The sequence below is a fragment of the Ursus maritimus genome, unplaced genomic scaffold (genome assembly GCF_017311325.1).
Source record: "Ursus maritimus isolate PB19 unplaced genomic scaffold, ASM1731132v1 scaffold_33, whole genome shotgun sequence".
In the NCBI taxonomy this organism is placed as follows: domain Eukaryota; kingdom Metazoa; phylum Chordata; class Mammalia; order Carnivora; family Ursidae; genus Ursus; species Ursus maritimus.
The window spans coordinates 9,331,397-9,345,160 of record NW_024425897.1 but is presented as its reverse complement, the minus strand read 5'-3'; the positions used below and the strand labels follow the sequence as shown (position 1 = coordinate 9,345,160).

Below are 13,764 nucleotides of genomic sequence, written 5' to 3'. Positions count from 1 at the left end.
AAATAATACTACCAACAATGTATTTGATTATGCATGTGTGTATGTGTATATATAGATATATTTGCATGTAATTATATACGAGTGAAATGAACGACAACAATAATATAAGGAATAGGAGGGAAGAATTGAGAATATTTTATTATAAGGTATTCGCACTGACCATGACGCAGTATAGTGTTATTTGCAAGTAGATTTGGGTTAGTTGTAAATGTAAATGGCAGACTTTGGGGAAACCACTACAAAAAGTGAAAGAGGAGGTGCAGTTGATGTGCCAAGCAAGGAGAGAAAGTGGAATTATATGAAATGAAGAATTAAAACTGCAAAAGGCAGAAAAATTGTAGAAGACGAAAATACGAACAAAGAATAAGAGCAACAAATAGAAGACGGTAACAAATAGGGTAATTACTATTTAAATAATCATTTAAGCCTCAATGGTTTATTTTTTTATTTCTTTAAAAATTTTATTTTTAAGTTATCTCTACAGCCAGTGTGGGGCTTGAACTCACAGCCCTGAGATCAAGAGTTGCACGCTCCACCGACTGAGCCAGCCAGGTGCCCCTAAATGTCAATGGTTTAAATACACCGATTAAAAGTCAAGGATTGCATGGTGCACTGGGTGTTATACACAACTTGAATCATCGAGCCTTACATCGGAAACCGGGGATGTACTGTATGGTGACTAACATAATATAATAAAAAATCAAAAATAAAATAAAATAAAATAAAAGTCAAGGATTGTCCCGTTGGATAAATAACCAAGACCCAACTCTATGTTGTCTAGAAGAAGCCCACTTTAAATATAAAGACACATATAAAGCCAAGGGATGCCAAAGGTATACCATGCTAGCACTAATCACAAGAAAGCGAGAGTGACTACATTAATTTCAGACAGAGCAGATGTCAGAGAAAGTAATCATGGATAAAGAAGGACAATACATAATGATCAAGGGGTCAATACTCCACGAAGGCACAACAATCCTTCACGTGTATATGCCTAACAACAGAACACAGAAGAATACGAGGTCAAAACAGATAGAACTGCAGGGAGAAATGAATCCACTGTTACAGCTGGAAACTCTAACATCCTCTGTCAGAAAGGGACAGACTCAGACAGGCAGAACATCAGGAAGAACATACTTGAATCAATAATACCATCAATCAACTGGATACAGTTGACATCTATAGACCACTTCATCCAACAACAGATGACACATTCTTCTCAAACTTACATGGAACATTCTGGGCCATAAAATACATCTCAATGAATTTCAAGGAAGAGAAATCATACCATGCATGTTCTTAGACCACAATGGAATTAAATGAGAAATTAATAACAGAAAGATAAGGGGAAACTCCCCAAATACTTGGAAGTTAAACAACAGACTTCTAAGGAACACGTGAGTCAAATAAGAAATCTCAAGAGGCATTTAAAAATATTTTGAACTACATAAAAATAAAATGGCAACTTATCAAAATTTGTGGGATGTATCAAAAGCAATGTTTAGATGGAAATGTATTGCATTGAATGTATATATTAGAAAAGAAGAAAGATCTAAAATTGATAATCTAAACTTGGACCTTGGAAAAGTAGAAAAAAGGAGAGTAAATTAAATCCAAAGTAAGCAAAATAAAAGAAATAATAGAAATTAGAGCAGAAATCAATGAAATTGAAAACAGGAAATCTATAGAGAAAATCAACAAAACCAAAAGCTAGTTCTTTGAAAAAAAAATCAATGAAAGTGACAATACCCTATCCAGGATAATTAAAAGAGAAAAAAGAGACAAATGGATCAATGGAATAGAACAGAGAGCCCAGAAATATAAACATAGTTAACTGATTTTTTTTTAAGATTTTTATTTATTTATTTGACAGAGAGAGACAGCCAGCGAGAGAGGGAACACAAGCAGGGGGAGTGGGAGAGGAAGAAGCAGGCTCTTAGCAGAGGAGCCTGATGTGGGGCTCGATCCCAGAACGCCAGGATCACGCCCTGAGCCGAAGGCAGACGCTTAACGACTGCGCCACCCAGGCACCCCTAGTTAACTGATCTTTGACAAAGGAGCAAAGACAATGCAATGGAGCAAAGATAATCTTTTTCATAAATGATGCTGGAACAACTGGACCCTCACATGCAAGACAAAAAAATGAAGAAATTATACCAATTCTTTACAATCTCTTTCAGAGGATAGAAGCAGTGGGAATATGCCCTGACTCATTCTATGAGGCTAGCATTACCCTAATACCAAGTCCAGACAAAAGCACTACAAGAAAGGAAAGGAGATATTGAAAGATCAGTATCTCTCATGAACATAGATGCAAAATTCTTCAACAAAATATTAGCAAATGGAACCTAAGATGTATAAAAAGAATTATATACCACGACCAAGTGGGGTTTATTACAGGTATACATGGCTAATTCAACATTTGAAAATCAATTAATGTGATCTGTCACATCAACAGACTAAGAAAAATCACATGATCATATCAATAAGTACAGAAAAAGCATTTGATAAAATCCAACATCCATTCATGATAAATACTCAGCAAACTAGGGATACAAGGGAACTTCCTTAACTTGATAAAGAACATCTACAATAAACTTACTACTAACATCATAGTTAACGGTGAGAAACTCAAAACTTTCCTGCTAAAATCAGGAACAAGGAAAGCATGTCTGCTTTCACCAATGGTCATCAATATCATACTGGAAGTTCTAGCTAATGAAATAAGACAAGAAAAGGAAACAAAAAGTATACAGTTTGGGGAGGAAGAAATAAAATTTTCCTTGTTTGCAGATGACATGGTCATCTAGGTAGGAAACCTGAAAAAAATCAACAAAGAAACTCTTGGAACTAATAAGCAATTATAGCAAGGTTGAAGGATACAAGGCTAAACAAAAAACAAAAGTCTATCACTTTCTTATATACCATCGATGAATAAGAGGAATTTGAAGTTAAAAACACATTACCATTTACATTAGCACCCCCCAAAATGAAATACTTAGGTGTAAATCAAATGTAATAAGTACGAGATCCATGTGAAGAAAACCACAAAACTCTGATGAAAGATGGCAAAGAATTAAATAAATGGAGAGATATCCCACGTTTGTGGGTGGGTAGACTCAATATTGTTGCGACGTCAGTTCTTCCCAATTTGATCGATAGATTCATTGTAATCCCAATCAAAATCCCGGCAAGATATTTTATGGATATTGACCAGCTGACTCCAAAGTTTACACGGAGAGGAAAAAGACCCAGAATAACCAACTCGATATTAAAGGAGAAGAACAAACTCAGAGGACTAACACTACCCTACTTCAAGACTTACCGTAAAGCCACAATTATCAAGACAGTATGCAATTGGCAAAAAAGTGAATCTAGACACGGATCTCACACCCTTCACAAAAATTAACTCAAAATGGATCACAGATCTCAGCGTAAAATACAAAACCATAGAACTCCTAGAAGATAATGTAGGAGAAAACTTAGATGACCTTGGCTTTGATGATGACATTTTAGATACAATACCAAAAGTAGCATCCATGAAAGAAATCACTGATAAGCTGGAATTTATTAAAATTAAAAACTCTACAAAAGACAATGTCAAGAGAATGAGAAGAGAAGCCACGTACTGGGAGAAAATATTTGCAGAAGACACACCCGATAAAGGACTACTATTCAAAATATAGAAAGAACCCTTAAAAGTCAACAATAAGAAAACCAATTCAAAAAGCTTTTTACAATGGGATGCCTGAGTGGCTCAGTTGGTTAAGTGCCCGACTCTTGATATCAGGGTCATGAGTTCAAGCCCTGTGTTGGGCTCCTTGCTGGCTGTGGAGCCTACTTACACAAAAATAAAAGTAAAATTAAAAAAAAAGAAGCTTTTGCACAGCAAAGGAAACCAACCGGAAGAAGAAAGAAGAAGAAAGAAGAAGAAGGGGAAGGAAGACAAAAAGAAAAAGAAAAGGCAATCTATGGAATGGGAGAAAACATTTGCAAACCACCTAGCTAATAAAGAGTTGATATCCAGGGGCGTCTGGGTGGCACAGCGGTTGAACGTCTGCCTTCAGCTCAGGGCGTGATCCCGGCGTTATGGGATCGAGCCCCACATCAGGCTCCTCTGCTATGAGCCTGCTTCTTCCTCTCCCACTCCCCCCTGCTTGTGTTCCCTCTCTCGCTGGCTGTCTCTATCTCTGTCGAGTAAATAAATAAAATCTTTAAAAAAAAAATTAAAAAAGAGTTGATATCCATAACATATAAGGAATTTATACAACTAACAACCAACAAATAACCCAATTAAAAACAGGCAAGGACCTGAATAGACATTTTCCCAAAGAAGATATATAAATGGCCAATAGGTATATAAGAAGATGCTCCAGATAACTAATTATCGGGGCTGCTGGGTGGCTCAGTGGGTTAAACCTTCAGCTTAGGTCATGATCCCGGGGTCCAGCGGGGAGCGTGCTTTCCCTCTCCCTCTTCCTGGCACTACCCCTGCTTGTGCTCTCTCTCTCTCTGTTAAATAAATAAATAAAATCTTTAAAAAAAAAGATCACTAACTATCAGGGAAATGCAAATCAAAACCATAACTTTAGATATCACCCCACACCTGTTAAGGTGTCTATTAGAAAAAAAAAAAAACAAAAACCAAAAACCAAGAGAACAGATGCTGGTGAGGATGTGAAAAAAAGGGAACCCTGTGCATTGTTGGTGGGAATGTAAATTGATACAGCCTTTATGGAAAACAGAATGGAGATTCCTTAAGAAATTAAAAATAGGATTACCATACAATCCAGTGATCTCACTTCTGGGTATTTATCCAAAGAAAACGAAATTACTATCTTAAAGAAATATCTGCATTCCCATGTTCACTGCAGCATTTTTCACAAAAGCTAAGATACGGGAACAACCTAAGTGCCTGTCAATGGATGAACGGATAAATGAAATATGTATGCATGCCTGTATGCATATGTGTGTACATATATAATAGAACATTATCTATCCTTTAAAAAAGAAGGAACATTTTCCATTTGTGACAACATGGATGACCCTGGAGGGCATTATGCTAAGTGAAATAAACCAGACAGAGAAAAACAAATACTGTGCCATATCACTTATATGTAGAATCTTAAAAAAAAAAAAAAAAAAAAAAAAAAAAAAAGCTGAACACAGAGAAACAGAGTGGAATGGTGGTTGCCAGGGCCTGGGGCAGGGGATGGGAAATGGGGAAAGGTTGATAAAGGAATACCAACTTTCAGTTATAACATGACTAAGTTCTGAGGATTTAATATATAGTATGGTGACTGTAGTTAACGAAACTGTATTGTATAATTGAAATTTGCTAAGAGAGTAGATCTTAAGTGTTCTCACCACGTATGCACACACACACACACACACACACACACACACACACACACACAGAGTGTGTTCCTTAGGGAAAAATTTCTTACAAAACTAAACATACTATATGATCCAGCAATTGCACTCATTGGCATTTACCCAAACGAACTGAAAACATGTCCACACAAAAATCTGCACATGGATGTTTATTCCTAACTGCCAAAACTTGGAAGCAACCAAGATGTCTTTTAGTAGGTGAATGGATAAATAAACCGTGGTACATACGATGGGATATTATGTACAGCTAAAGAGAAATGAGTTATCAAACCATGAAAAGACATGGAGGAAACTTACACGCATATTAGTGTGGAGGGAGGGACGAATGGGCGGAGCACCAGGGGTTTTTAGGTCAGTGAAACTACTCTATCTGATACTACAATGGTGGATACATAACAGCATACATCTATCGATACTACGGAACGTACAACACCAAGAGGGAACTCTCATGTAAACTATGGACTTAGGGCGATAATGTGTCAATGTAGATTCAGTTGTCCAAATGTACCATTGTATGTGAGATGTTGATAGTGGGAGACGCTGTGCATATGTGAGGACAGGGAGTAAATGGGAATTCTCTGTACTTTCTGTTCAATTTTTCTGTGAACCCCCAAAATTGCTCTCTAAAAATCATTTTATCATTTAAACAAAACCAACCAAACCAACCCAAACAAAAATCCTGGCAACCTTACCGATCTAGGAATCTTAGCAAACCCAAAGAAGGATAAACACAAAATCGCACCCAACTATGTCATGATCAACTTGTTGAAAACCAAGGGTAAAGGGAAAATCTTAAAAGCCAAAGAAAAAAGACATATTACGTACAGGGGAACAGCAAGAACCACAGACGATTTCTCATGAGAAGTTGTAATTTTCTCTGTCAGCCAGAAGACCATGGAACAACATCTTTAAAGTGCTAAAAGGGAGGAAAACTGCCAAACTATCATTTTATATCCAATTGAAAAAAATCTTTCAAAAATTAAGATGGGGCACCTGGGTGGCTCAGTCGGTTAAGCAGCTGACTCTCGGTTTAGGCTCAGGTCATGATTTCATGGGTTGTGAGACTGAGGCCCACGTTGGGCTCCCCACTCAGCAGGGAATCTGCTCGAAGTTCCTCTCCCTCTGCCCATCACCCCACTTGCTCTCTCTCTCTCAAATAAATACATAAATATATATTTTTTTAAATGGAAGTAAAATGAAGACAGTTTTAGATAAAAACAGGGAGGATTTGTTGGCAGCAGACCCATAAAGGCAGAGCTAAAGGACATTCTTTAGGCTGAAGACAAACGATACCAGATGGAATCTGGAGCTACAGGGAATCATTAGAAATGATAAATATATCAGTAGATGTGAAAGACTATTTTCCTAACTTCTTTCGAAGTCACCTGTTTAAAGCAAGAACAACAATGCATTGCAGGGATTATGACACACGCAGAAATGAAATATATGATAGCGATAGAGCGAGGTTGGAATGGGAAATCATACAGTTGTAACATTCCTATTTATACGTGAAGTGGTATAATGTTAATTCAAGCAAATTGTGATAAGTCAAGGATGCATATTGTTATCCTTAGAGCAGCTGTGAGAAAATAACACAAAGTCATTGATAGAGATAAAATGGGACTGTAAATAGTACTCAGTCTAAAAGAAGACAGAAAAAAGGGGAAAAAATTAAAAAGATGGGGTAAATAGAACACAAAGAGCAAGATGGTTGACTTAAGTGGAACCATATAAGTAACTCTACATATCGTTAAATGTAAATGAACTCAACAGTCAAGACTGTTTAAAAAATAAGTCCCAAGTATATGCTGTTTACCAGAGATATACTTTAAATAGCAAGACAGGGTCGAAAGCAAAAGGGTTGAAAAAGATATACCATGCAAGTGCTAAGTATAAGAAAGCTGGTATGTTTATTTTAGTATCAAAGTAGAATGCAGAACAAGGAGTATCACTACAGAGAAAGATATTAATTTCATAAAGTTAACATTAAAATCCTGAACATGTATGCACCTAGTAACAAAGCTTCAAAACACACTAAGCAAAAATTGACCAAACTAAAGGGAGAAATGGACAAATCTACGTTCATAATTGGAAAGACTGAGAGTGAAAGAGAGAAATATAGTGTCAGAGAGACAAAGACACAGAGAAAAGAGAGAGATAGAGAAACAGATACAGAGATAAAGAGCCCAAGTGAGGGAGAGGGTTGTGACCTGATCCTAAGAGGTTGGCAGGACCCAGAGACAAGGAAAGAGAGAGATGGACCATGCCCTGGATAGGAGGGAGGGTCAGGAGCTCTGGTTGCAGCGCATGGAGCCAGAGCAGGGGTCTGGACATGTGGGATCCTGGAGGGGGTGCTGTAGGGTGGGCAGCATCACTCACCCGCTGCCCCGTGGAGCCTTGGGGGCCAGGCTCCCCACGCAGTCCCTGTGTGGGAGGGAGGAGAGTTATGCAGTCAGCTATTGGAGGGTGTGACCCAGGGAACCCAGGACTCCCCAGACTCCTCCACCAGGGGCTGCCTCAGTACTCACTCTCTCTCCCTTCTCTCCTGGGTGGCCGGAGATTCCTTTGGGTCCAGTGGGGCCTGGGGGTCCCTGAGCAACAAGACAGGGCCTCAGCTTTGTGCTGAGGCAGGATGGGGTGGGCAGGGACTTGGTGGGGCAGAGGGGTCGAGGAGGAAGCCTCAGTTTGGCCTGAGCCTCTGGGTTCTTTACCACACTCCCAGTCCCTGGTACACAGCAGTGACTTTGTATGGCTCAGGGTTCAGAGTTATGGTCCTGGAGTCAGAGAGTCCCTGCCCTGATCTGGAAGTTGCTATGTGCTGGCAGCAGCCCTAGGTCAAGAACTTCTACCTTTCTTGGCCGCATGTGCTAACAATACTTGTTTCTCCTTACATGGACTGAATGAAAAGATTTATGGAAAGTAGTTTGCATATTAAGTGCTCCATAAATGCTTGAATGAATGAATGAATGAATGAATGAATGATGGATGAATGGATTGATGGATGGTTAGATGGATGGATATGTGGACTGATCAGTGGGTGGGTGGATGAATGGATGGACAGGTGAGTGGGAGCAACTGGAGAACTACTTACCATGTGTCCAGGACTCCCAGGGATGCCCATGGGACCAGGAAGTCCAGGGGGACCTAGAATAAGACAAGATGTGCTCAGGACTGAAACAGAGTACAATGCCAGGAAGTCCACCATCCGCTCCCTCCTGATAGCCACAGCCCTAGTCCCTCTGCCATTTCCCAACCCCACCCCTTAACCTGGACCTGGACTCAACTTACCCATGGGCCCTGGGGGGCCTGGGAGTCCAGCTGGTCCCTGGGGCCAGTGGCTGCTGGTCTCAGTGAAGGTGTTGGACAGTAATGGGTCCCCTGGTGGGGGCAAAGATGGTGAGTGAGCAGGGTTGGGCTGGAGCAGGGCAGTCAGTCTTTACCTGCCGCCTCTGCTAAGCCAGCTGTGACTGCCCTGTGGGGTAACCTGCAGTGTGGCTGGGGCTACTGGGCAACTGCTCCAAGGGTGGGGAGCGTGGAGAGTACTGGTCACACAGGACCAGGAGGCAGGGAGACGTGGGTTCTAACCTTACCACAGTCTAGCTGGTGACATCCAGCAAGACTCTACCTTGCTCAGCCTACACTGTCACATAGCAACGGGAATAAGAGTCAAAGCTACCATTTACTGACCACCTACTTTGTGCCGGGCTTCTGTGCATGGGGGTTGTGGAGCTCTGGGAGAACTGCACGGTCACTCTCCCCATTGAACAGATGAGGAAACTGAGGCTTGGGGAAGGAGAAGGGGTGGTGAGATGGAACGAACGGCGGGTTGGGGGAATACATGAATGGTGCCCAGCCACACACCAGAGATATGGCGCCGGTAGGGCTGAACCTGGCACTTTGAGCTCTGGCCACTGGCAGCACGCACGTAGGTCAGGCTGGGGAGGAGGCGAAGGATACATGTCAGGGCCCCACTGGGCGGAAGGGGCTCTCTGAGCACAGGGCCAGGGAGCACAGAGCTCATTTCCTGCTGCCAGGCCTTGAGCTTTCCGGTGCTCTGAGGGCTGGATCCTGGCCAGCTCCAAGGCTTGGCAGGAGCGCCTGGTGCTGGTGGATCCAAGCACAGCTCCAGAGGGCGCCTGGGTTTGAAGACGGTCCCCCCCGCCCCGCCATGTCCTGGCTATGTGATCACCCCTCTCTGGCCCTCAGTTTTCCTCATCCGAACAGAGGAGGACAATGGCATCTGTTGGAGGACTGGGTGACATGTAGCTGACTAGAGGCAAGTCTGGTAAACAGAAGGTGCCCAGTAGATGGCAGTGGCGCTGGGGTGATGGTTATGCCAGCCTCGCCCCCATCCCCACCATTATCTCTTGTGACCCCCAAAGGACTCACCATACTGGAGGTTCCGGGTGTGGGGTGGTCCAACAGGGGCTGGGGGCCCAGGGGGGCCAGGGGGGCCAGGAGGCCCTGGTGGGCCTGGAGGTCCCCTCTCTCCAGGGGTGCCCACAGCTCCAGCCTGGCCAGGGCTTCCTGGGGGGCCCTGAGGACCTACAATGGAACCAGGGAGTTGGTGGGTATCTAGGAGGCAGGGAGGCCCAGGGTGGTTGCAAGGGGGAAGGATAAGGCAGCCTGGGGGAGTGGGGTACAAGAAGGCTCCAGAGGCCGCAGGCCCAGGCCGGTCCTGGCTCTGACCTCCCTGGCTGTCTATTAGGAGGATGAACAGCCCTCTTCAGGAGCTTTAGGACAATGGACACTTGGTCCATAGGAGATTCTTAGGGAAGGTTGATTTCCAGAATGTTCTCTTCTCTCCCTTCCAGGCTTTTGGATGAGTTGTTCCCTCTATCAGTCCTCCCTTTGCTCTTGAAAGGGGTTTCAAGTCATCCTTTAGGCCTCAGCTAAGATGTCACTCCTACCAGGAAGGCCTCCCCACCCCTTACTCCATCCAGGCTGGGTCTACGCTTCCTTCCTTGGGCCTCCCAACCTGCTATGTCCCCCAGAAGAACTCTGGTCACATGGTAGGTGGGGGGCACTGCTGTTTCTCCTCTGCCTAGGCACCCCCACCCCCAGTCTGGGAGCTCCAGGAGGCAGGGACTGGTCTGACCCCACCCCAGTGTCCAGCTCAGAGCCTGCCAGGGAAGGTGCCCAGGAAGCATGGGTCCAGTGAATGCAAAAGAGGGCTTCAGGGAGCCCAGGGTGCAAGTGGAGGGGTGGTGAGCTGAGACACAAGTGGGTGGAAGGGGCCTAGGCTATCTTTGGCCAAGAAAGAGTTCACTGACAGGGCTGACCTGGGGGTAGGGGAAGTGCTGTGGACACTCACCTGGCGGGCCTCTCATCCCCGTTGGGCCTCGGCTGCCAGTGTCTCCCTTAGGGCCAGTGGGCCCAGGAAGCCCCTGGCCACCAACTCGATCTGGAAGGGAAAATAAGTCAGCTTGGCAGTTCTGGCCTTGCTCTTGCCCTGGCCCTGGCCCCAGCACCCCAGCCAGCACCTACCATCTCGAGGGAGCAGTGGGGTCCTCACGTTCTCTCTGGCTCCGGGTAGCCCTGGGGCAGGGGGAGTAGGCAGGAGTCAGTGTCATCCAGGGTCCCTGCCCCCAGTTCCACTGTGTGGGGCAGGGGCGGTGGGGCTGCTGGGCCCCATTCCCTCAGGCCCACTGGAGAACTGGGAAGACCGAGGTCTAGAAGGGGGTCAAGCTGGGAGTCAGTAGCAGGGTGGGGACTGGAATCACTCCCCTGATTCATTCCCACATGGGAGCACATCCCCCCACTGACCCACTCACCTCGGAGGCCTCCATCCCCGGGGCTGCCCTGGGCAGCGGGGGAGCCCCAGAGTGGGAAGGGGTCCCCGGGGGCAGCTGGGGTTGGGAGCACTACCCGCTCAGTGACAGTGAGCACCGCCACCTGTGGAGGAAGAGGAAGACAAGGTAGGTCCCAGGGTCTCGCCAGGGACAGGCCAGCCGAGGGGCCCCCGTGTTGCGCACCGGAGCCCACGCAGCCAGCAGAACCCAGCATGGAGTGGAGACCCAGGCCCCAGAAGTGACTGATTTTCAAACTGCACAATTCATCATTCGGAAAGCCATTCCACACCGTCACTGCCACCCAAGTGGAGTTCTGGGTCTCTGTGTCTGCTGGGCCGTGCGGTTTTTCCTATGCTGACCTGTGTCAATAATCTGAAACTTCCCTTGGTCTCTTGAAGCACCACAAGCTGGAAGGATTTTTACTAAATTTGGAGGGAAGTTTGGGAGGGTCTGACATGAGCTAGAGGCCCAGGGTGTATACAAAACCACTTTGAGACCCAGTGTGGGGGAGCCTCTGAAAGGTCAGGGGTGCCTGCTGAGGCACTGACCGAGGACAAAAGAGGGCCCAGAAAGGGCACCCGGGTGGCTCAGTCATTAAGCCTCTGACTCTTGATTTCAGCTCACGTTGTGATCTCAGGGTTGTGAGATCGAGCCCTACATCGGGCTCTGCACTCAGCGCAGAGTCTGCTGGAGATTCTCTCTCTCTTCCCCCTCTCCTTCTCCTCCTGCTCCCGTGAGCGCTTTCTCTCTCTCTCTCTCTCTCAAATAAATAAATAAATAAATAAATAAATAAATAAATAAATAAAATCTTAAAAAAAAAAAACCCAGGGGGGCCAGAATGCCCACTGACCGGGAGTGGGGGTCGTGTGGTCCTGTCCAGAGAACAGCTGAAACTCTTGGGCAGACCCCGAAGGGAGAACCACACCCCAGATCTGAGACTGAGCCCCTTCTGCCGGCTTCTCCCAGGGAGGAAGCCCGGGGAGCAGTGTGGGCTTCCTGGAGCTCCCACTCCTCATCAGTGGGGTTCTAGCACATGCCGTTCAGGAGCTTGGTTCTTCCCCCTGACACATCACAAGCATCTCTTCATGTTACAAAATGGAGGTGCCGTGGATGGCTCTCTGGGATTCCGCCGAGCCAGGCCCGCTCATTCTGCAACCACCCCTTCTTCCGTCCGGTTTTCAAATTTCCCTATTCATTATTAACATGTTGGCAAACATCTTCACATTGACTCTCCTTTTAAGGTAAATTCCCCGAGTGACAGAGGAAAGGATATGCAGATGAATTATATACATCTCCATGTGTGCATAGAAGATTTGGAAGAAAAGATGCTTAAGTGTTGACTGTCGTTCTCTTTGGGGGCACAAGTGACCGCTGCAGACGGTTTTCTGGTAGGTTTTTCACGGTTCTGAGTTTTTCACGTTTCTAAATTTAGAATGTCTTACTTTTTTTATTAAGATTTATTTTAGAGAGAGAGAGAGAGAACGTGCATGCGTGTGCACACATGAGTGGGAGGCGGGAGAGGGGCAGAGAGAGGGAGAATCTCAAGCAGACTCCCCACTGAGTGCAGAGCCCAACGTGGGGCTCCATCTCACAACCCCCAGATCAGGACCTGAGCCGAAATGAAGAGTCGGCCGCTCAACCAACTGAGCCACCCAGGCGCCCCTAGAATGTCTTACCTTTTAATTGCTAAAACCTTTTTATCTTGACATAATTTGAGATTCACAACAGATGCTTTGCTTGGAAACTGGGAAGATAGTATTATCATGGTGGTGTGGGTGTGGGGGGATAAAGGGTAAAGGGGACGGGGCAAGGAAGGGACCCGGCCACGGGCTCTGGGGGATGTCTACGAACATCTGGCTGCGATGGGGAGGGGGGTGCGCAGGGGACATTCATGGGCCTCCTGGGGGAAGGAGCAGGCCAGGCCATCTGACCCTGAGCAGGCTTCCTGGGGACAGGCACAGAACGGAGGCCAGCTTATTCTAGAAGGTGGTGGGTGCCTGCTAGGGAGGCCACCTGGTCGTGGGTGCTGAAGCTCAGCACAGAGCTGCGCTGTGGGAATGATGAGCCAGTGGGTGTGGGGGCATAGGGAGGGGGTGGGAAGGCCAGGGGAGGGGCTGCCGCTCACCCACCTTGGCCTCCAATGCCTTCAGCCGCTCGGTCAGCTCTGACACTTTGCTGCAGTTGAGGCAACCTGCGGGGAAGGAGGAGGCTGGGGCCAGGTGTCTCAGATCCCCCATGGAGCCCCTCAGCCCCCCGGGACAGAACAGAGGCAAGGGGACAGACACTTGACGACCCCAACCCATGAGATGGCCCAGCGCAGGGACGGGGCTCCAGCCTGGTCAGGGTGGGCCATGCCCTGAGGGTTTCCTTTGGCTCCAGAGCCTCCAGACCAGGACTAGGGATTCCCCTCCTGCAGCCTCGGCATCCAAGATGACTCCTTCCCTGGAAGCCAGGGCAGGAAACCCTGTTGCTTCCCGCTAGGCGGGGCTGGCCTGGGCTGGCCGTCTTTGGGGACTGACACATCACAGCCTGGACTGCACGGGCCTCAGAGATGCCCCCCTCTGATCCTCCCTCCACA

The 13,764-nt window shown here is 46.2% G+C and overlaps 1 protein-coding gene across 7 annotated transcripts in view; it reads right to left on the bottom strand.

Moving 5' to 3' along the window:
* EMID1 (EMI domain containing 1) overlaps positions 1-13,764 on the bottom strand; it is a 47,009-nt gene that overhangs the window by 17,194 nt on the left and 16,051 nt on the right. For 4 of the 7 annotated variants that reach the window (XM_040619685.1, XM_040619687.1, XM_040619686.1 and 1 more), the window contains exons 5-13: positions 13,316-13,377; positions 11,169-11,289; positions 10,882-10,932; positions 10,709-10,798; positions 9,784-9,939; positions 8,683-8,772; positions 8,486-8,538; positions 7,923-7,985; positions 7,774-7,818 (exon numbers count right to left, since the gene is read on the bottom strand). In XM_040619685.1, the coding sequence (XP_040475619.1) occupies positions 7,774-7,818; positions 7,923-7,985; positions 8,486-8,538; positions 8,683-8,772; positions 9,784-9,939; positions 10,709-10,798; positions 10,882-10,932; positions 11,169-11,289; positions 13,316-13,377 (731 nt within the window). The remainder of the gene's footprint in view (positions 1-7,773; positions 7,819-7,922; positions 7,986-8,485; positions 8,539-8,682; positions 8,773-9,783; positions 9,940-10,708; positions 10,799-10,881; positions 10,933-11,168; positions 11,290-13,315; positions 13,378-13,764) is intronic. The other 3 variants (XM_040619688.1, XM_040619690.1, XM_040619689.1) reach the window with 1 other exon arrangement.